Raw genomic sequence first — 21,460 nt, 5'->3', positions numbered from 1 at the left:
GCTGTTGGATTCTGTTTGCTAGTATTTTGTTGAGGATTTTTGCATTTATGTTCATCAGTGATATTGGCCTGTAGTTTTCTTTTTTTGTGACATCTTTGTCTGGTTTTCATATCAGGGTGATGGTGGCCTCGTAGAATGAGTTGTGGAGTGTTCCTCCCTCTGCTATATTTTGGAAGAGTTTGAGAAGGATGGGGGTTAGCTCTTCTCTAAATGTTTGATAGAAATCGCCTGTGAATCCATCTGGTCCCGGGCTTTTGTTTGTTGGAAGATTTTTAATCACAATCTCAAGTTCAGTGCTTGTGATTGGTCTGTTTATATTTTCTATTTCTTCCTGGTTCAGTCTCGGGAGGTTGTGCTTTTCTAAGAATTTGTCCATTTCTTCCAGGTTGTCCATTTTATTGGCATATGGTTGCTTGTAGTGATCTCTCATGATCCTTTGTATTTCTGCAGTGTTAGTTGTTACTTCTCCCTTTTCATTTCTAATTCTGTTGATTTGAGTCCTCTCCCTTTTTTTCTCTTGATGAGTCTGGCTAATGGTTTATCAATTTTGTTTATCTTCTCAAAGAACCAGCTTTTAGTTTTATTGATATTTGCTATTGTTTCCTTCATTTCTTTTTCATTTATTTCTGATCTGAACTCTATGATTTCTTTCCTTCTGCTAACTTTGGTTTTTTTTTGTTCTTCTTTCTCTAATTGCTTTAGGTGTAAGGTTAGGTTGTTTGTTTGAGATGTTTCTTGTTTCTTGAGGTAGGACTGTATCGCTATAAACTTCCCTCTTAGAGCTGCTTTTGCTGCATCCCATAGGTTTTGGGTTGTTGTGTTTTCACTGTCATTTGTTTCTAGGTATTTTTTGATTTCCTCTTTGATTTCTTCAGTGATCTCTAGGTTATTTAGTAGTGTACTGTTTAGCCTCCATGTGTTTGTATTTTTTACAGTTTTTTTCCTGTAATTGGTATCTAGTCTTATAGCATTGTGGTCAGAAAAGATACTTGATATGATTTCAATTTTCTTAAGTTTTCCAAGGCTTGATTTGTGATTCAAAATGTGGTTTATCCTGGAGAATGTTCCCTGAGCACTTGAGAAGAAAGTGTATTCTGTTGTTTTTGGATGGAATGTCCTATAAATATCAATTAAGTCCATTTTGTTTAATGTATCATTTAAAGCTTGTGTTTCCTTATTTATTTTCATTTTGGATGATCTGTCCGTTGGTGAAAGTTGGGTGTTAAAGTCCCCTACCATTATTGTGTTACTGTCGATTTCCCCTTTTATGGCTGTTAGCATTTGCCTTATGTATTGAGGTGCTCCTATGTTGGTTGCATAAATATTTACAATTGTTATATCTTCTTCTTGGATTGATCCCTTGATCATTATGTAGTGTCCTTCTTTTTCTCTTATAATAGTCTTTGTTTTAATGTCTATTTTGTCTGATATGAGGATTGCTACTCCAGCTTTCTTTTGAATTCCATTTGCATGGAATATCTTTTTCCATCCCCTCACTTTCAGTCTGTATGTGTCTCTAGGTCTGAAGTGGGTCTCTTGTAGACAGCATATATACGGGTCTTGTTTTTGTATCCATTCAGCCAATCTATGTCTTTTGGTGGGAGCATTTAATCCATTTACATTTAAGGTAATTATCAATATGTATGTTCCTATTCCCATTTTCTTAATTGTTTTGGGTTTGTTATTGTAAGTCTTTTCCTTCTCTTGTGTTTCCCACTTACAGAAGTTCCTTTAGCATTTGTTGTAAAGCTGGTTTGGTGGTGCTGAACTCTCTCAGCTTTTGCTTGTCTGTAAAGGTTTTAATTTCTCCATCGAATCTGAATGAGATCCTTGCTGGGTAGAGTAATCTTGGTTGTAGGTTTTTCTCCTTCATCACTTTAAGTATATCCTGCCACTCTCTTCTGGCTTGCAGAGTTTCTGCTGAAAATCATCTCTTAATCTTATGGGGATTTCCTTGTATGTTATTTGTTGCTTTTCCCTTGATGCTTTTAATATTTTTTCTTTGTATTTAATTTTTGATAGTTTCATTAATATGTGTCTTGGCGTGTTTCTCTTTGGGTTTATCCTGTATGGTACTGTCTGTGCTTCCTGGACTTGATTGACTATTTCCTTTCCCATGTTGAGGAAGTTTTTGACCATAATCTCTTCAAATATTTTCTCAGCCCCTTTCTTTTTCTCTTCTTCTTCTGGGACCCCTATAATTCGAATGTTGGTGCATTCAGTGTTGTACCAGAGGTCTCTGAGATTGTCCTAAATTCTTTTCATTGTTTTTTCTTCATTCTGCTCTCTGGCAGTTATTTCCACCATTTTATCTTCCAGCTCACTTATCCATTCTTCTGCCTCAGTTAATCTGCTATTGATTCCTTCTACAGTGTTTTTAATTTCAGTGATTGTCTTGTTCATCACTGTTTGTTTCCTCTTTACTTCTTCTAGATCCTTGCTAAATGTTTCTTGTATTTCTCCATTCTGTTTCTGAGATTTTGGATCATCTTTACTATCATTACTCTGAATTCTTTTTTAGGTAGGTTGCTATTTTGTTTTCATTTATTTGGTCTTGTAGGTTTTTACCTTGCTCCTTCATCTGTAACGTATTTTTCTGTCGTTAAATTTTTTTTTCCTCTTTTTTATGGGTGGTGCTGTATTCCTGTCTTACTGGTTGTTTGGCCTGAGACGTCCAGCACGGGAGTTTTCAGGCAGTTGGGTAGAGCTGGGCCTTGGTGCTGAGATGAGGACCTACGGGAGTCCTCACTCTGATTAATATTCCCTGAGGTTTGAGGTTCTTTGTTAGTCCAATGGTTTGGTCTCAGAGCTCTCACCACAGGAACTCGGGCCTGACTTCCGGCCTTGGAACCAAGATCTTGCAAGCTTTGTGGTGTGGTAAAAAAGAAAAAAAAGAAAAAGAAAAAAAAGGAGCAGTACAATATCAAAGAATAAAAAACAAAATAAAGTTAGAAAGATAAAAAATACATTAGGAAAAAATAAAACTGTAATTGAAACAACTGCAACAAGGTAAAATAAAACCACAACAGAAAAAAGAAAAAAGTAAAATAAAGAGGGGGGAACTAGCCAAAAGGGCAGATCAATAACAAAGTATAAAGAATAAAATAAAATTTGAAAAATAAAAGATTTATTAGGAAATATAATAATATAAAAGAATCAAGAACAGTGAATCAACAAGGTAAAACAGAACCCCAATCTACAAGAGGAAAAACGTAAAAAAAAAAAAAAAAAGCCTTGGCTATGAAAGTGGAGTTTAGGCGGGGGTGGAACTTAGGCAGGGACCTAGCTGGGGGTGGGGTGGGGTGGGGTGGGGTGGGGGGGGCGGTGATGCTTGAGCATGGGGCAGGGCCTATGCAGGGCCCTGTTCAGGCATGGCCCAGGACCTCTGCTTAGGATCTGGGCTTTGAAGGGGAGGGGCAGCACCTGGAAAGGAGGGCCTCTGGAGTGTGGAGTTCTGGAGTTTGGAGGTAGGGCCCTGAGTGAGGGTGTGTGGGTGGGGTTTAGGCCCAGCGCATTGGAGGGTGTCTCCGAATGTAGAGGTAGGGCCCTGGATGGGGGTGTAGGGGCAGGGCTTGGGCTCTGAGCGGCAGGAGGGAGGCTCCCAGGGCAGAGGATTAGGCCTGGGGTGCCTAAGTGGACAGGGAGAGTGCTGGCCCTGTTCTCTTCCATTCCTTTGTGCTCCTCCCCACCATCTTCCCCAGGGTCTCCACCGTTGCCGCTGGACCCCTAACCATGGGTGGGTCCCTCTGGGTGTAGGAACTCCTCCCCTCCCCCAGCCACCCCTCAGGGGTGCTTGTCCCTGAGGTCCGGCCTTTACTTTTGCTCCCCCTTCCCTCCCTCCCACTCCCTCAGGACCCACTCGGCTGGAGGGGGCCTCAGTGGGCAGAGGATCAGGATGAATCTCAGCAGGTTCCTGGGGGCTCAAGTGGGCAGGTGAAACCTGACTGGCCATGTTCCCTTTTGATCCTCTGCCCTCCCAGTGGTTCCCCAATATCCTCCTTCTGTCGTGGGATCGCTTCCCCTCCCCCAACCACCCCTCAGGGGCACCAGCCCCATCCCACCTCCACTTCTCCTCCCCCATCACTCCCCCCACTCCCCACATCCTACCCGGTTGCTGGGGGTTCGCCCTGTTCCCTTAGGTGTCCGTGGTCCCGCACTGGTGCCTGGTAAGTACCCTAGTTGTGAGGAGATGCGAATCCGCGTTCTCCTAGTGTGCCATCTTGACTCTGCCCCCTATAAAATGATTTTGATAATAGCTCCCTAAGGAGGTGTATTTTAAGACTTAAGTGACATAATATCTCTAAAACCCCTGGCACAATGCCAAGCCCATAGTGGGTACTCAATAAATGGTGGTTGTTGTTGCTGTTATTATAGAGGTAGAGAGTGCTTACTTGTTGAAAACACAAGCCAGTAGATGAGGCAGTGTTTAAAATGAGGAGAATAAGTTGATTACCTCAGGAGGTAAAGAGTGATGGAATGCATAGCATGTTATTAATCATGAATTAAAGGGAGCATTTCATTATGTTGGAAAGGGAAAGACATTAAGAAGCCTTCACTGAATATTTGACATTTAAGGTACAACTTCAGGGATTAGAGTTTCACCAGATGGATACAAGAAAGAGTGCCATGATGTGAGTAATGATGTGGAGACCCAATATCACATATAGTCCTTGGAAGCTGCTGACTATTTAACTATGGATATCTGTCCCAGATGTTATGGGGAGGGAATGGTTGGAGGAGGACCTAAAAAGGCATGCTGAAACTAAATTGCTGTATATTCCACGTTAAGAAGGTGGTGCATTATCCTATTGGTGCCATTGAAGGTTTAAAACAATTTTTTTATTGTGGTAAAATATATATGACATAATATTTACCATTTTAACCATCTTTAAGTGTATAGTTCAGTGACATTAAGTACATTCACATTGTTGTACAATGATCTGCAATATCCATTTCCAGAACTTTTTCATTAACTTATATTGAAACCCTGTATCCATTAAACAATAACTCCTCATTTCTCTCTCACCCTTGCTCCTGGTAACCACTGCTGTACTTTCTGTCTCTGTATTTGACTATTGTAGGTGCTGCATATAAGTGGAATTATATATTTGTCCTTTTCTGCTTATTTCACTTAGCGTAACGTCTTTAAGCTTCAACCATATTGTAGTACAGTACGTGTCAGAATTCCTTTCTTTTTTAATGTTGAATAATATCCCATTCTATGTAATATATACCATGTTTTGTGTGTCCATTCATCCATGGATGGATATCTGGGTTGTTTCTACTTTTTGCTATTGTGAATAATGTTGGTATGAACATTGGTGTAGAAATACTTGTTTGAATCTTTACTTTCATTTCTTTTGTGTATATACCCAGAAGTGGAATTGCTGAGTCAAATGGTAAATTTATGTTTAATTTTCTGAGGACCTGCCATGCTGTTTTCTGCAGGGGCTGTACCATTTTACATTACCACTAGTGATACACAAGGGTTCAATTTCTTCATATCCACAAAATCTTGTTGTTGTTTTTTCTGTTGTTGTTGTTGTTTTGATAATAATCATCCTAGTTGTATATCACTGTGCTTTTTTTTTTTTTAAACATCTTTATTGAAGTATAATTGCCTTACAATGGTGTATTAGCTTCTGCTTTATAACAAAGTTAATCAATTATACATATACAATATGTTCCCATATCTCTTCCCTCTTGCATCTCCCTCCCTCCCACCCTCCCCATCCCACCCCTCTAGGTGGTCACAAAGCACCGAGCTAATCTCCCTGTGCTATGCGGCTGCTTCCCACTAGCTATCTATTTTACATTTGGTAGTGTATATATGTCCATGACACTCTCTCACCCTGTCACATCTCACCCCACCCCCTCCCCATATCCTCAAGTCCATTCTCTAGTAGGTCTGTGTCTTTATTCCCGTCTTGCCACTAGGTTCTTCATGGCCTTTTTTTTTTTTCCCTTAGATTCTGTATATATGTGTTAGCATACTGTATTTGTTTTTCTCTTTCTGACTTACTTCACTCTGTATGACAGACTCTAACTCCATCCACCTCATTACAAATACCTCCATTTCATTTCTTTTTACGGCTGAGTAATATTCCATTGTATATATGTGCCACATCTTCTTTATCCATTCATCTGTCGATGGACATTTAGGTTGCTTCCATGTCCTGGCTATTGTAAATAGAGCTGCAATGAACATTTTGGTACATGACTCTTTTTGAACTATGGATTTCTCAGGGTATATGCCCAGTAGTGGGATTGCTGGATCGTATGGTAGTTCTATTTGTAGTTTTTTAAGGAACCTCCATACTGTTCTCCATAGTGGCTGTATCAATTTACATTCCCACCAACAGTGCAAGAGAGTTCCCTTTCCTCCACACCCTCTCCAGCATTTATTGTTTCTAGATTTTTTGATGATGGCCAGTCTGACCGGTGTGAGATGATATCTCATTGTAGTTTTGATTTGCATTTCTCTAATGATTAATGATGTTGAGCATTCTTTCATGTGTCTGTAGGCCATCTGTATATCTTCTTTGGAGAAATGTCTATTTAGGTCTTCTGCCCATTTTTGGATTGGGTTGTTCGTTTTTTTGTTATTGAGCTTCATGCGCTGCTTGTAAATCTTGGAGATTAATCCTTTGTCAGTTGCTTCATTTGCAAATATATTCTCCCATTCTGAGGGTTGTCTTTTGGTCTTGTTTATGGTTTCCTTTGCTGTGCAAAAGCTTTTAAGTTTCATTAGGTCCCATTTGTTTATTTGTGTTCTTATTTCCATTTCTCTGGGAGCTGGGTCAAAAAGAATCTTGCTGTGATGTATGTCATAGAGTGTTCTGCCTATGTTTTCCTCTAAGAGTTTGATAGTGTCTGGTCTTACACTTAGGTCTTTAATCCATTTTGAGTTTATTTTTCTGCATGGTGTCAGGGAGTGTTCTAATTTCATACTTTTACATGTATCTGTCCAATTTTCCCAACACCACTTATTGAAGAGGCTGTCTTTTCTCCACTGTATATGCTTGCCTCCTTTATCAAAGATAAGGTGACCATATGTGCGTGGGTTTATCTCTGGGCTTTCTATCCTGTTCCATTGATCTATATTTCTGTTTTTGTGCCAGTACCAAACTATCTTGATTACTGTAGCTTTGTAATATAGTCTGAAGTCAGGGAGCCTGATTCCCCCAGCTCCATTTTTCGTTCTCAAGATTGCTTTGGCTATTCGGGGTCTTTTGTGTTTCCACACAAATTGTGAAATTTTTTGTTCTAGTTCTGTGAAAAATGCCAGTGGTAGTTTGATAGGGATTGCATTGAATCTGTAGATTGCTTTGGGTAGTAGAGTCATTTTCACAATGTTGATTCTTCCAATCCAGGAACATGGTATATCTTTCCATCTATTTGTATCATCTTTAATTTCTTTCATCAGTGTCTTATAATTTTCTGTATACAGGTCTTTTGTCTCCTTAGGTAGGTTTATTCCTAGATATTTTATTCTTTTTGTTGCAATGGTAAACGGGAGTGTTTTCTTAATTTCACTTTCAGATTTTTCATCATTAGTGTATAGAAATGCAAGAGATTTCTGTGCATTAATTTTGTATCCTGCTACTTTACCAAATTCATTGATTAGCTCTAGGAGTTTTCTGGTAACATCTTTAGGATTCTCTATGTATAGTATCATGTCATCTGCAAACAGTGACAGCTTTACTTCTTCTTTTCCGATTTGGATTCCTTTTATTTCTTTGTCTTCTCTGATTGCTGTGGCTAACACTTCCAAAACTATGTTGAATAATAGTGGTGAGAGTGGGCAACCTTGTCTTGTTCCTGATCTTAGTGGAAATGGTTTCAGTTTTTCACCACTGAGGACAATGTTGGCTGTGGGTTTGTCATATATGGCCTTTATTATGTTGAGGAAAGTTCCCTCTATGCCTACTTTCTGCAGGGCTTTTATCATAAATGGGTGTTGAATTTTGTCGAAAGCTTTCTCTGCATCTATTGAGATGATCATATGGTTTTTCTCCTTCAGTTTGTTAATATGATGTATCACATTGATTGATTTGCGTATATTGAAGAATCCTTGCATTCCTGGGATAAACCCCACTTGATCATGGTGTATGATCCTTTTAATGTGCTGTTGGATTCTGTTTGCAAGTATTTTGTTGAGGATTTTTGCATCTATGTTCATCAGTGATATTGGCCTGTAGTTTTCTTTCTTTGTGACATCTTTGTCTGGTTTTGGTATCAGGGTGATGGTGGCCTCGTAGAATGAGTTTGGGAGTGTTCCTCCCTCTGCAATATTTTGGAAGAGTTTGAGAAGGATAGGTGTTAGCTCTTCTCTAAATGTTTGATAGAATTCACCTGTGAAGCCATCTGGTCCTGGGCTTTTGTTTGTTGGAAGGTTTTTAATCACAGTTTCAATTTCAGTGCTTGTGATTGGTCTGTTCATATTTTCTATTTCTTCCTGGTTCAGTCTCGGCAGTTTGTGCATTTCTAAGAATCTGTCCATTTCTTCCAGGTTGTCCATTTTATTGGCGTAGAGTTGCTTGTAGTAATCTCTCATGATCTTTTGTATTTCTGCAGTGTCAGTGGTTACTTCTCCTTTTTCATTTCTAATTCTATTGATTTGAGTCTTCTCCCTTTTTCTCTTGATGAGTCTGGCTAATGGTTTATCAATTTTGTTTATCTTCTCAAAGAACCAGCTTTTAGTTTTATTGATTTTTGCTATTGTTTCCTTCATTTCTTTTTCATTTATTTCTGACCTGATCTTTATGATTTCTTTCCTTCTGCTAGCTTTGGGGTTTTTTTGTTCTTCTTTCTCTAATTGCTTTAGGTGCAAGGTTAGGTTGTTTATTCGAGATGTTTCCTGTTTCTTGAGGTAGGCTTGTATTGCTATAAACTTCCCTCTTAGCACTGCTTTTGCTGCGTCCCATAGGTTTTGGGTCGTCGTATCTCCATTGTCATTTGTTTCTAGGTATTTTTTGATTTCCTCTTTGATTTCTTCAGTGATCACTTCGTTATTAAGTAGTGTATTGTGTAGCCTCCATGTGTTTGTATTTTTTACACATCTTTTCCTGTAATTGATATCTTGTCTCATAGCGTTGTGGTCGGAAAAGATACTTGATACGATTTCAATTTTCTTAAATTTACCAAGGCTTGATTTGTGACCCAAGATATGATCTATCCTGGAGAATGTTCCATGAGCACTTGAGAAAAATGTGTATTCTGTTGTTTTTGGGTGGAATGTCCTATAAATATCAATTAAGTCCATCTTGTTTAATGTATCATTTAAAGCTTGTGTTTCCTTATTTATTTTCATTTTGGATGATCTGTCCATTGGTGAAAGTGGGGTGTTAAAGTCCCCTACTATGATTGTGTTGCTGTCGATTTCCCCTTTTATGGCTGTTAGTATTTGCCTTATGTATTGAGGTGCTGCTATGTTGGGTGCATAAATATTTACAATTGTTATACCTTCCTCTTGGATCGATCCCTTGATCATTATATAGTGTCCTTCTTTGTCTCTTGTAAGAGTCTTTATTTTAAAGTCTATTTTGTCTGATATGAGAATTGCTACTCCAGCTTTCTTTTGATTTCCATTTGCATGGAATATCTTTTCCCATCCCCTTACTTTCAGTCTGTATGTGTCTCTAGGTCTGAAGTGGGTCTCTTGTAGACAGCATATATATGGGTCTTGTTTTTGTATCCATTCAGCCAGCCTGTGTCTTTTGGTGGGAGCATTTAATCCATTTACATTCAAGGTAATTATCGATATGTATGTTCCTATTCCCATTTTCTTAATTGTTTTGGGTTTGTTATTGTAGGTGTTTTCCTTCTCTTGTGTTTCTTGCCTAGAGAAGTTCCTTTAGCATTTGTTGTAAAGCTGGTTTGGTGGTGCTGAACTCTCTCAGCTTTTGCTTGTCTGTAAAGGTTTTAATTTCTCCATCGAATCTGAATGAGATCCTTGCTGGGTAGAGTAATCTTGGTTGTAGGTTTTTCTCCTTCATCACTTTAAGTATATCCTGCCACTCCCTTCTGGCTTGCAGAGTTTCTGCTGAAAGATCAGATGTTAACCTTATGGGGATTCCCTTGTGTGTTATTTGTTGTTTTTCCCTTGCTGCTTTTAATATGTTTTCTTTGTATTTAATTTTTGACAGTTTGATTAATATGTGTCTTGGCGTGTTTCTCCTTGGGTTTATCCTGTATGGGACTCTCTGTGCTTCCTGGACTTGATTAACTATTTCCTTTCCCATATTAGGGAAGTTTTCAACTATAATCTCTTCAAATATTTTCTCAGTCCCTTTCTTTTTCTCTTCTTCTTCTGGGACCCCTATAATTCGAATGTTGGTGCGTTTAATGCTGTCCCAGAGGTCTCTGAGACTGTCCTCAGTTCTTTTCATTCTTTTTTCTTTATCCTGCTTTGCAGCAGTTATTTCCACCATTTTATCTTCCAGGTCACTTATCCTTTCTTCTGCCTCAGTTATTCTGCTATTGATCCCATCTAGAGTATTTTTAATTTCATTTATTGTGTTTTTCATCGTTGCTTGGTTCCTCTTTAGTTCTTCTACGTCCTTGTTAAATGTTTCTTGCATTTTGTCTATTCTATTTCCAAGATTTTGGATCATCCTTACTATCATTATTCTGAATTCTTTTTCAGGTAGACTACCTATTTCCTTTTCATTTGTTAGGTCTGGTGTGTTTTGACCCTGCTCCTTCATCTGCTGTGTGTTTTTCTGTCATCTCATTTTGCTTATCTTACTGTGTTTGGGGTCTCCTTTTCACAGGCTGCAGGTTCGTAGTTCCCGTTGTTTTTGGTATCTGTCCCCAGTGGGTAAGGTTGGTTCAGTGGGTTGTGTAGGCTTCCTGGTGGAGGGGACTATTGCCTGTGTTCTGGTGGATGAGGTTGAATCTTGTCTTTCTGGTGGGCACGTCCACGTCTGGTGGTGTGTTTTGGGGTGTCTGTGGCCTTATGATTTTAGGCAGCCTCCCTGCTAATGGATGGGGCTGTGTTCCTGTCTTGCTAGTTGTTTGGCATAGGGTGTCCAGCCCTGTAGCTTGCTGGTCGTTGAGTGAAGCTGGTTCTTGATGTTGAGATGGAGATCTCTGAGAGATTTTTGCCGTTTGGTATTACGTGGAGCTGGTAGGTCTCTTGTGGACCAGTGTCCTGAAGTTGGCTCTCCCACCTCAGATGCACATCCCTGATGCCTGGCTGGAGCACCAAGAGCCTTTCATCCACACCGCTCAGAATATAAGGGAGAAAAAAATAGAAAGAAAGAAAGAGGATAAAATAAAATAAAATAAAGGTATTATAATAAAAAATAAGAAAAAAAATTATTAAGAGTAAATGTATTCAGAAAAAAAATTTTTTTTAATTTTTAAAAATAAATTTATTAACTTTTTATAGTAAAACATAAGAAAAAATTTTTAAGAAAAAAATTTATTAAGAAAAAAAATTTTAATTTTTTAAAATAAAAAATATGAGAAAACTTATTAAAAATTTTTTAATTTCTAAAAATAGAAAATACGGAAAAAATTATTAAGAAAACATATATTAGGAAAAAAAAGTTTTTTTAAGTAAAAAAAAAAAAAAAAAAAATGGACGGACCTAACCCTAGGACTAATGGTGAAAGCAAAGCTATACAGACAAAATCTCACCCAGAAGCATACACATATACACTCACAAAAAAAGGAAAAGGGGAAATTAATATATCCTGCTCCTAAAGTCCACCTTTTGAATTTGGGATGATTCGTTGTCTATTCAGGTATTCAACAGATGCAGGCACATCAAGTTGTTTGTGGAGCTTTAATCAGCTGCTTCTGAGGCTGCTGGGAGAGATTTCCCTTTCTCTTCTTTGTTCGTACAGCTCCCAGCGTTCAGCTTTGGATTTGGACCCGCCTCTGCATGTATGTCGCCTGAGGGCGTCCGTTCCCCGCCCAGACAGAACGGGGTTAAAGGAGCAGCTGCTTCGGGGGCTCTGGCTCACTCAGGCCGGGGGAGGGAGCGGTACGGAGGAGGCGGGGCGAGCCTGCGGCGTCAGAGGCGTCGTGACGTTGCAGCAGCCTGAGGCGCGCTGTGTGTTCTCCCGGGGAAGTTGTCCCCGGATCACGGGAGCCTGGCAGTGTCGAGCTGTACTGGCTCCCGGGAGGGGCGGTGTGGAGAGTGACCTGTGCTCGCACACAGGCTTCTTGGTGGCGGCGGCAGCAGCCTTAGCGTCTCCTACCAGTCTCTGGGGTCCGCGCTGATGGCCGCAGCTTGCGCCCGCCTCTGGAGTTCGTCTAGGCGGCGCTCTGAATCCCCTCTCCTTGCGCGCCACGAATCAAAGAGGCAAGAAAAAGTCTCTTGCCTCTTCGGCGGCTGCAGACCTCCTCTCCGGCTCCCTCCCGGCTCGCCGCGGCACGCCAACCCCTTCAGGCTGTGTTCACGCCGCCAACCCCAGTCCTCTCCCTGCGATCCGAGATCCGACCGAAGCCCGAGATCCGACCGAAGCCCGCGCCTCAGCTCCCAGCCCCGCCCACCCCGGCGGGTGAGCAGACAAGCCTCTTGGGCTGGTGAGCGCTGCTCGGCGCTGAGCCTCTGTGCGGGAATCTCTCCGTTTTTCCCTCTGCGCCCCTGTTGCTGTGGGATCCGCCCTGATAGCCGTGGCTCGCACCCGTCTCTGGATTTCGTTTAGGCAGTGCTCTGAATCCCCTCTCCTTGCGTGCCGCGAAACAAAGAGGCAAGAAAAAGTCTCTTGCCTCTTCGGCAGCTGCAGACTTTTTCCCGGACTCCCTCCCGGCTAGCACCAAAGCCCGAGCCTCAGCTCCCAGCCCCCGCCCGCCCCGGCGGGTGAGCAGACAAGCCTCTCGGGCTGGTGAGTGCTGGTTGGCGCCGAGCCTCTGTGCGGGAGTCTCTCCGCTTTGCCCTCCGCACCCCTGTGGCTGCGCTCTCCTCCGCGGCTCCGAAGCTTCCCCCCTCTGCCACCCGCTGTCTCTGCCCGCAAAGGGGCTCCTAGTGCCTGGAAACCTTTCCTCCTTCACGGCTCCCTCCCACTGGCGCAGGTCCTGTCCCTATTCTTTTGTCTCTGTTATTTCTTTTTTCTTTTACCCTACCCAAGTACGTGGGGATTTTCTTGCCTTTTGGGAGGTCTGACGTCTTCTGCCAGCGTTCAGTGGGTGTTCTGTAGGAGCAGTTCCACGTGTAGATGTATTTCTACTGTATCTGTGGGAAGGAAGGTGATCTCCGCGTCTTACTCTTCCGCCATCTTGCCCCTACTCCTCACTGTGCTTTTGATTTGCATTTCCCTAATGATTAGTGATGTTGAGCACCTTTTCATGTGCTTATTGTCCATTCATATATCTTCTTTGGAGAAATGTCTATTTAAGTCCTGTGACCACTTTTGAATTGGGTTATTTTCTTGTAGTTGAGTTTAGGAGTTCTTCATATGTTCTGGATATTAATTCTGTATCATACACATGACTTGCAAATTTTTTATTCCATTATATGAGTTGCCTTTTTACTCTATTAGTAGTGTTGTTTGATACACAAAAGTATTTAATTTTTGTGAAGTCCAATTTGTCTATTTTTTCTTTTGTTTCCTGTGTTTTTGTTTAATATCCAAAAAATCATTTCCAAATCCAATGTCATGAAGCTTTTCTCTTTTGTTTTCTTCTAAGAGTTTTATAATTTTGCTCTTACGTTTAGATCTTTGATCCATTTTGAGTTAATTTTTGTATGTGGTGTAAGACAAGGATCCATATTGCATGTGGATATCCAGCTTTCCTAGCACCATGTTTTGAAAAGGCAGTTCTTTCCCATTGAATGTTCTTAACATTTTTATTAAAAATCATTTGACCTTATATATGAACATCTATTTCTGGGCTCTCTTATTTTATTGGCCTCTGTGTCTATATTTATGCCAGTGCCATACTGTTTTGGTTACTGTGGGTTTGCAGTAAGTTTTGAAGTCAGGAAATGTTAGTATCTTAGCTTTGTTCCTCTTGTTCAAGATTGTTTTGGCTGTTTGGGGTCCCTTGAGAGTCCAGGTGAATTTTAGGATCTTTTTTCCTATTTCTGCAAAAAAAAGTCATTGGGATATTGATAGGGATTGCATTGAATATGTAAATTGCTTTGGGTACTGTTGACATCTTAACAATATTAAGTCTGCCAATCCATGAACATGGAATATCTTTCTCTTTATTCATGTCTTCTTTAATTTCTTTAAGCCATGTTTTGTCTTTTTCACTGTACACCTCTTTTGTCTTCTTGGTTAATTCTTAAATCTTTTATTCTTTTTGATGCTATTTTAAGTGGAATTATTTTTTTTCAGGTTGTTCATTGTTAGTGTATAGAAATGCAGCTGATTTTTGTGTGCTGATTTGTATCCTGCTAGTTTGCTGAATTTGTTCATTAGTTTTAACATTTGTTTTTAGACTCTTAAGGGTTTTCTACATATTAGATTATGTTATCTGTGAATAGAGATAATTTTATTTATTCCTTTCCAAGTTGGATGCCTTTTATTTCTTTTTCTTGCCTAATTCCTTTGGCTAGACCTTCCAATAATATGTTGAATAGAAGTGGTGAAATGGGCATTCTTTACTGGTTCCTGATCTTAGAGGAAAGCTTTCAGTCTTTCACTATCAGATATGATGTTAGCTGTAGGCTTTTCATATATGGTCTTTATTATGTAGCAGTAGTTTCATTTTATTCCTAGTTTGTTGAGTGTTTTTACTGCAAGGGGTGTTGAATTTTGTCAAATGGTTTCTCTGCATCAGTTGAGGTTATCTGTCATTTTTCCCTTTTCATGCTTTTAAGGTGGTATATTACATTGAATATTTTATGTTTAACCATTCTTGCATTCTAGGAGTAAATCACATTTGGTCATGGTGTATAATCCTTTTAATATTCTGTGAATTCGGTTTCCTAGTGTTTTGTTGAAGATGTATTGAAGGTTTTTAAATAGGAGAATAACTGGTAGAAATATGGGGAATGGGATGAAGAGAGCCGGAGATTAGAAATGGGAGAGTAATTAGGAGGTTTTTGCCTTTTGGGCAAGTTTTCCTAGCCTAAACTAATTCTTTCCAGCATTTACCTCATCTCAGTAGAAGGCACCACCATTTACCGTGTTGCTTAGGATAAGCACATTTGAGTCATCTTTGATTCATCTCTTTCTTTTACACCCCACATTCAAACCATTAGCAAATGCTATAGAATTTACCTTCAAAATATTATGTATTCCAAATTTAGCCATTTGTCACACATCTCTACTTTTTCTGCTGTAGTCTAAGCTACCACCATCCCTCATGTGGACTATTTCCAACTTATCTCACTTCTTGCCCCACCCCACCCCCCCACCCAGTCTTCTTCATTTAGTAGCCAGAATTGTTTTTTTAAAATATATCATGTTACTTCCTACTTATAGCCCATCAGTAGCTTCACAACTTAAAATTCTAAGCCCTTATCAAGTTTCATGAGGTTATACAATATTTGGCTTCTAGTTAACTTTTCAGTTTCATCATGTTTCACAGTCACCACTTTGTTACTCAGCCTCAGACATATTGCTCTCTTTAAATAAGATTAGGTACTTTTTTGCCTCTGAGTCTTCGCATTTACTGTTTTCTGTGTCTTGAATGTTCTTCCTCCAGAAATTTAAATGTCTCTCTTCTTCACTTTCAGGTCTCTTCACCTGTTTAGAGTGGCTTTCTTTGTCTACTCTATTCTAAAATAATACCATCTTCCCAACAGTCTGTAGCCTCTTACCCTGTTTTATTTTTCTTAATAACACTACCTGACATCATAATATATATTTATTTATCTGTTGTCTATTTTCTCTAACTAGAATGTAAGTTATAGAAGGGTAGGGATTTAATTGATCATATTTATGACAGAGGATATATGAAGATATCAGGTTGACATGAGGATGAGCAATGATATGAGGATATAAATGAGAATGTTTGATTGAACAGTATCCTAAAGGAGGTAGAATAGGCTTATTTTTCAAAAAAAAAAATTTATTTATTTATTTTTATTTATTTGGCTGCGCCAGGTCTTCGTTGCGGCAAGCAGGATTGTTGCAGCATGCGGGATCTTTAGTTGCAGCATACAGGCTCTTACTGCAGCATGCGGGATAGCATAGATAGAAGAGTGTGTTCACTGTCTTTTATCCTCTTATTTTCAATCTAGAAATAAAGATAATTTTGTTGCATGTTAATTTTGTGTCATTTTTTCATTAAGTATATTGCTGTTGATACCTTGGATAAATCCTAAAAAAAAAGTAGTCCTGAAAACTTAGATGCTCATCTAAGATGTAGTTTATAGTTAAGGTTGCAGAAATGATCTCAGAAACTTATAAAAACAAGGTTGTCTTACTTCCTATGTTTGATTATTCTGTACCATAGGTAAACTTGATTTACATTAAGACTGAATACGGTAACAAAGAATAGAATTAGGAATAGACCAAAGTCTTTGTTTTACTATATTGAGTGGGGGAGGGGGAAAGAACAAACTACTTTTGATCATTCTTTTGGGAGCTCCATATCTCAAAAAAAATATGAGATTGTTTGTTGACTGAAATGTGATAATAGAAAATGTTTTTGTTATAATATTAAAGAAATGGTATGGTCTGTTATGTTGAAAAATGTATGGAATAGTAGGATGTGAGCTGGTGGGTGATTTTCTTCTTTTCTTATAATTCATGTAGCTTTTGCAGTTAGCATGTAGTTTTTAAAATGAGAGTAATCAATTAATTTAAAAAATCATTGTGCATATATAATATAGTCCCTCTTCAGCTCCTTGCTTTAAATTGCTTTCAAACTTTTAGCAGAATAGAGGTTTTGTTTTTTTTTTAACATTTTGCCTAGTTTTGTATAAAATAACAACGAAATCAGTTTTAAATGGGAGGCAGTGTATCAAATACATGGCGATATTGTTTAGGATGTTTTCCTGTGACCATTTAATCTGGTACTGTACATGCCAATCAGAGACATTCAAGACCTTCTGCTATACCTAAGACAGTCTCTCTTGGCTGCAACAAAATGATCAGCTAAATGTTGTTACTTATGGAATCTTGGCTTTGATGTAGCATTTCAGAATTTATGCAGACAGTAAAGTAAAACAGGTTTTATTTTTAAAATGTTTAATAGCAACCTCCCCCACAGCACCTCTCATTCTTTCAGTCCTGCTTCACAGAGGCAGGGATCTCTGTCTCTTTTGTTCAGTTCCATATCCTAGGTTTCTTAAATCTGGCAATAGAAGGTGAATATATGTTGATTATGTCCTTCTCTCCTAAATACGAGGACGTTAAAATAGAAATCTTTTTTTATATTGTTTTTAAACGTCACACTAATAGGAAAAACAGGAAGAAAGTGAACTTCGTTCTCTGCCACCTCCTTCCCTTGCCCACTTGGCTGCTTTAAGTGTTGCAGTTATTGAATTAGCAAAAGAACAAGGAATAACAGATGATGACCTCAGAGTTCGTCAGGAAATTGTGGAGGAGATGTCAAAGGTTATAACAGCATTTTTACCAGGTACAGCTTCATTTTATACTTAATTTTTAAAATGACACAACTCTTCCTCTTGCTTCCTCTTGAACTTAGGGTAAATTCTTAATGTTTTTCTTTCTCTTTTTTTCTCCATCTTAAAAGTAGATTACTTTAATTATTTGTAAATGACTTTTGGGGGGAGATATTTCAGAAAAGGAAACTGGAGAATTACGGCACAGCATAATTTTTGTAATAAAAAAAGATTTTTAAAATGTCAGATACAAGATTAATTGCTTAGTGCTTGAATATTAATTTTATATTAAATTTTCAGTATCATTGACTTCTGAATGGACATTTTAGTCATATTTATTTCGGTATATACAGTTGAACTAGTTACTGAATAAAATTCCTATTGCTTGATAGTGGGGAAAATTAATTTACTTTAAGGATGTTAGAGGTAAAATTTACACTTTTATTTCTTTTTTTGACTCTTGATCTTTCTTTACAGAAAGCTATTGTTTTGGGTACAAGGGGGAATTGGGTCAGGTTTATTGTAGACATTATGTATAGATTATTTGCTTAGCCCTCAGCATTTTTTTTCATTAATACAGAATTTAGGTAAATGGATATTAAGTAAGACTTGTTTCTTACCACCAAAGGGACTTTAGACAGTTGATAAATTATAATTTTATATCAAACCATTGTGAGATTTACAAGAAAGAATATAAAATTGAAATTGAAATTTTAATTTTTCTTTATTATTTCTATAATGTAGTTTTCTATCTAAAACACATTGATACTAATTTAAATTATACATAGGAATAATTCACTTATTATTATAAGAATAGAAATGAAATATTTATGATTTTAATGACTTGGATGACTTCCAGACATTTTGTGAACTTGAAAAGTAGACTTTTATATATTCAACTGAGTACAAACTTAACACTTCCTAGCATACTAAACATCCCATGATCAGTCCCAATCATGTTATTTTTCAACTTGCCCTCTGCTGAGATCCTTTAAAAATTTACCTTATTATGATTTTTGAAATAACATATTTGATAGTTTGCAAAAGATGTAGGTAGCATGTTATTATTCCTATTTATTTTGTTCTGTGAACTCTTGAAAGCCAGAGTTTTTTTTGGTTTTAGGTCTGCAGTATCAATTGACTTGGCTTCACTTTGTGTTTTTAAAGAGCATTGGCTGAATGTCTGTGATCCCTTCCCCATTTAAAGAGCTATTTCTGAAGTAAATATAAATATCTAAAGAAATATGTAGTTTGTGACAGTAGCTATAGCTAGGTTAGTACATTCTTTACTGTTACATATTAAATGTGAAACATACTTCTAGTTATTCCTAAATGAATTACTACTAAAATTTTGTTTAAACACTGAACTTGAATGAGTTATTTCTCTCTTCCTGAACCCTATAACTGAGAAACATTTTTATTATTTTGTAGATCAGTTAGAAAAGGATATTATTCTTCTATAATTGCTGTATTAGAATTGGAAGACACAGAATTGAAATATATGCAGTTTTCCTATCACTGTTTTTTAAAGTTCTCATATTTGCATGCTGTTTCATGCTATGATATTTTTCCTTCATTTCCAGAGTGTTCACTTAGGTTGTATGGCTCGTCTCTGACTAAGTTTGCTCTGAAAAGTAGTGATGTTAATATAGATATAAAATTTCCTCCCAAGGTAAGTAATTAGACAAGACCCTTTTCTGTATGGTTCTTAATTAGTACTTGCTATTGTTTATTGATTATCTTTTTAGAGAAGATATAGGGGAATATAAAACACTGGCTTGTAGAATGTTACCATCATGATTTAACAGTGCTTTTGGAAAGTACTTTCTAGGTATCAGACATAGGTGGAATTAAAGAAAATAAGGGAGAAAAAAAGGAAGAAGAGGAAGGCGGTCAAAAATAAAGGGAAAATGCTTGTATTTGAACATGTTGAACAGTTACTGCTTATGGTAAGCAGTTTAGAAAGAGGAAAGAATTTTGAAATCATACATCTGTAGATGTTCAAATCTTGGCTGCAATGAGCAAGTTACTTGACCTTCTTGAGCCTCAGTTTCTAATTTCCAAAATAGGAATAATAACTTCAATATTAAATAAGGTGATATATACCAAGTATTTTTGTATAGTACCTGGTACATTATAGGTACTTTTAATAAGTAGTGGCTAGGACCATTAGCAAAATACCAATATTGTTTAGCATTGCTAACATTGCTTATTTACTGACATATCAAACATTTAAAATAATCAGTTGATATTTTATGTGTTTTTAATTTTTTGAATAATAAGTTTATGCTCAAGGAGGTTTGATTTGGGTGAAAATTTGATGTTCTAATTTCTAGTCTGATATAGTCATTAACTTACAAGTAAGGTATGATTATTAAATACTTTTTAAATAGCAGCAAAGTACACATTTAAGCTAAATATTTGACATGCTTGTTATTTAAAGTAGTATTTTAATCTAAGCCTTTTGGCCATGCTGCCAGTTGTCAATATCCCTTAAATTTCTTATCTCAACAGCTTCTCTTTAGAAATCATTTGGTAAACTGATTTCTTTTTCATTTGTTTTGATATGAAATTACAGAATCTTTTCTCACTCTAAGAACTCACTAATTCTAGTAGTGTTGCTGGAATAATAGCACTATATGATTTATTAGATTCTACTTCCTCCATGAACAAGATTTCTTAACATAAAAGTAGAACACTATTCTGTTTTCATTATTTTAAAATACAGAGCATGATTTTACTTGTATTTAATGAAATTGAATTATCTCGAAAGTTCTGCAACTTGAACTTTGAAGTTAGTGTATTTATTAATTTGAAACTTCTTTTAGATGAATCATCCAGATCTTCTGATACAAGTGCTTGGGATTTTAAAAAAAAGTGGTGAGTTTCTTTTTAAAGTTGTTTTTCTAAAGAAAGTTCTTTAAATATATATGCATTGTGTTGTTTATGTATGCCTAACCAAATTAAACTAAAACTGCTAGAATATTTGCGTCATTGTATTGCATATGTATTTAATAGGTGTACTAGAACATTTACATGTTGGTTACATCAAAAGTATCATATTTAAAATTGATATATTAAAAATGATTGCCTTTTGGGTAATTTCAAAATGTTGCCTTTGAGTATTATGGATGCTTCTTGTGTAAAATGAGACAGAAAACCTGTAATCATTAGGAGATTGTTGATGAAGATTTAGGGACAGACTTGGGGGAAAAATGCGTATACATTGAGTAAATATGTTTCTTCCCCACTTAAAACAATGTTAATCATTTATAGTACATCAACCAAATTATACCTAGTAAGTCTTTCATATGTGGCTCATCTGTCTGGATTGATTTTTATGTAAAAAGGACATTTTTATGTAAAAAGGACATTCATTCATTTATGTAACAAGTATTGTTACCTGTAAAAAGGTAACAGTACTTTTTAAATAAAAATTTTAAAAATTACAACTTTCTCAAAGCAGGTCCCAGGTCATGTAGTACAGTCTGGAATATTATTTTCTTGGTTTTATTTACTGCTTTTTTTGTTACATAAAGTAAATGCTTAGGAGCTCAGAATCTGGAGCCAGACTTTCCAGGCACAAATTTTAGTTGTACCACTTACTGGTTGTGTGTCCTTTGACAAATTACTTAAGTGTTAATGCTTCACTTTTCTCATCTATAAAATGGCAATAATATAGTATCTTTTTGATGAGAGGGTTGTTTATGAGGATGAAATGGGTTAAGTCATAGCTTAGAAAAGTACCTGGTTTACAGTACCTTCTTATTACATTTCTGCTGCTGTGATTGTTATTATTATTACTATTGTCATCTTAAATTTTATGAATCAAAATTACCTGTCAAGAGCAACAGTCAGCTCTACCCACCACCAGAGCCTCCCATCAAGCCTCTTAGATAGCCTCAACCACCAGAGGACAGACAGCAGAAGCAAGAAAAACTACAGTCCTGCAGCCTGTGGACCAAAACCCACAGTTACAGA

At 37.4% G+C, this 21,460-nt stretch overlaps 1 protein-coding gene across 8 annotated transcripts in view; it reads left to right on the top strand.

The window, feature by feature from the left end:
- The window catches only part of TUT4 (terminal uridylyl transferase 4), a 155,610-nt gene that overhangs the window by 70,783 nt on the left and 63,367 nt on the right, over positions 1 to 21,460 (top strand). For all 8 annotated transcript variants that reach the window (XM_059922538.1, XM_059922493.1, XM_059922489.1 and 5 more), the window contains exons 5-7: positions 17,316 to 17,493; positions 19,063 to 19,151; positions 20,308 to 20,359. In XM_059922538.1, the coding sequence (XP_059778521.1) occupies positions 17,316 to 17,493; positions 19,063 to 19,151; positions 20,308 to 20,359 (319 nt within the window). The remainder of the gene's footprint in view (positions 1 to 17,315; positions 17,494 to 19,062; positions 19,152 to 20,307; positions 20,360 to 21,460) is intronic.

Source organism: Balaenoptera ricei, chromosome 1, assembly GCF_028023285.1.
Source record: "Balaenoptera ricei isolate mBalRic1 chromosome 1, mBalRic1.hap2, whole genome shotgun sequence".
Taxonomy (NCBI): domain Eukaryota; kingdom Metazoa; phylum Chordata; class Mammalia; order Artiodactyla; family Balaenopteridae; genus Balaenoptera; species Balaenoptera ricei.
This window is presented reverse-complemented; position numbering and strand designations above follow the sequence as displayed.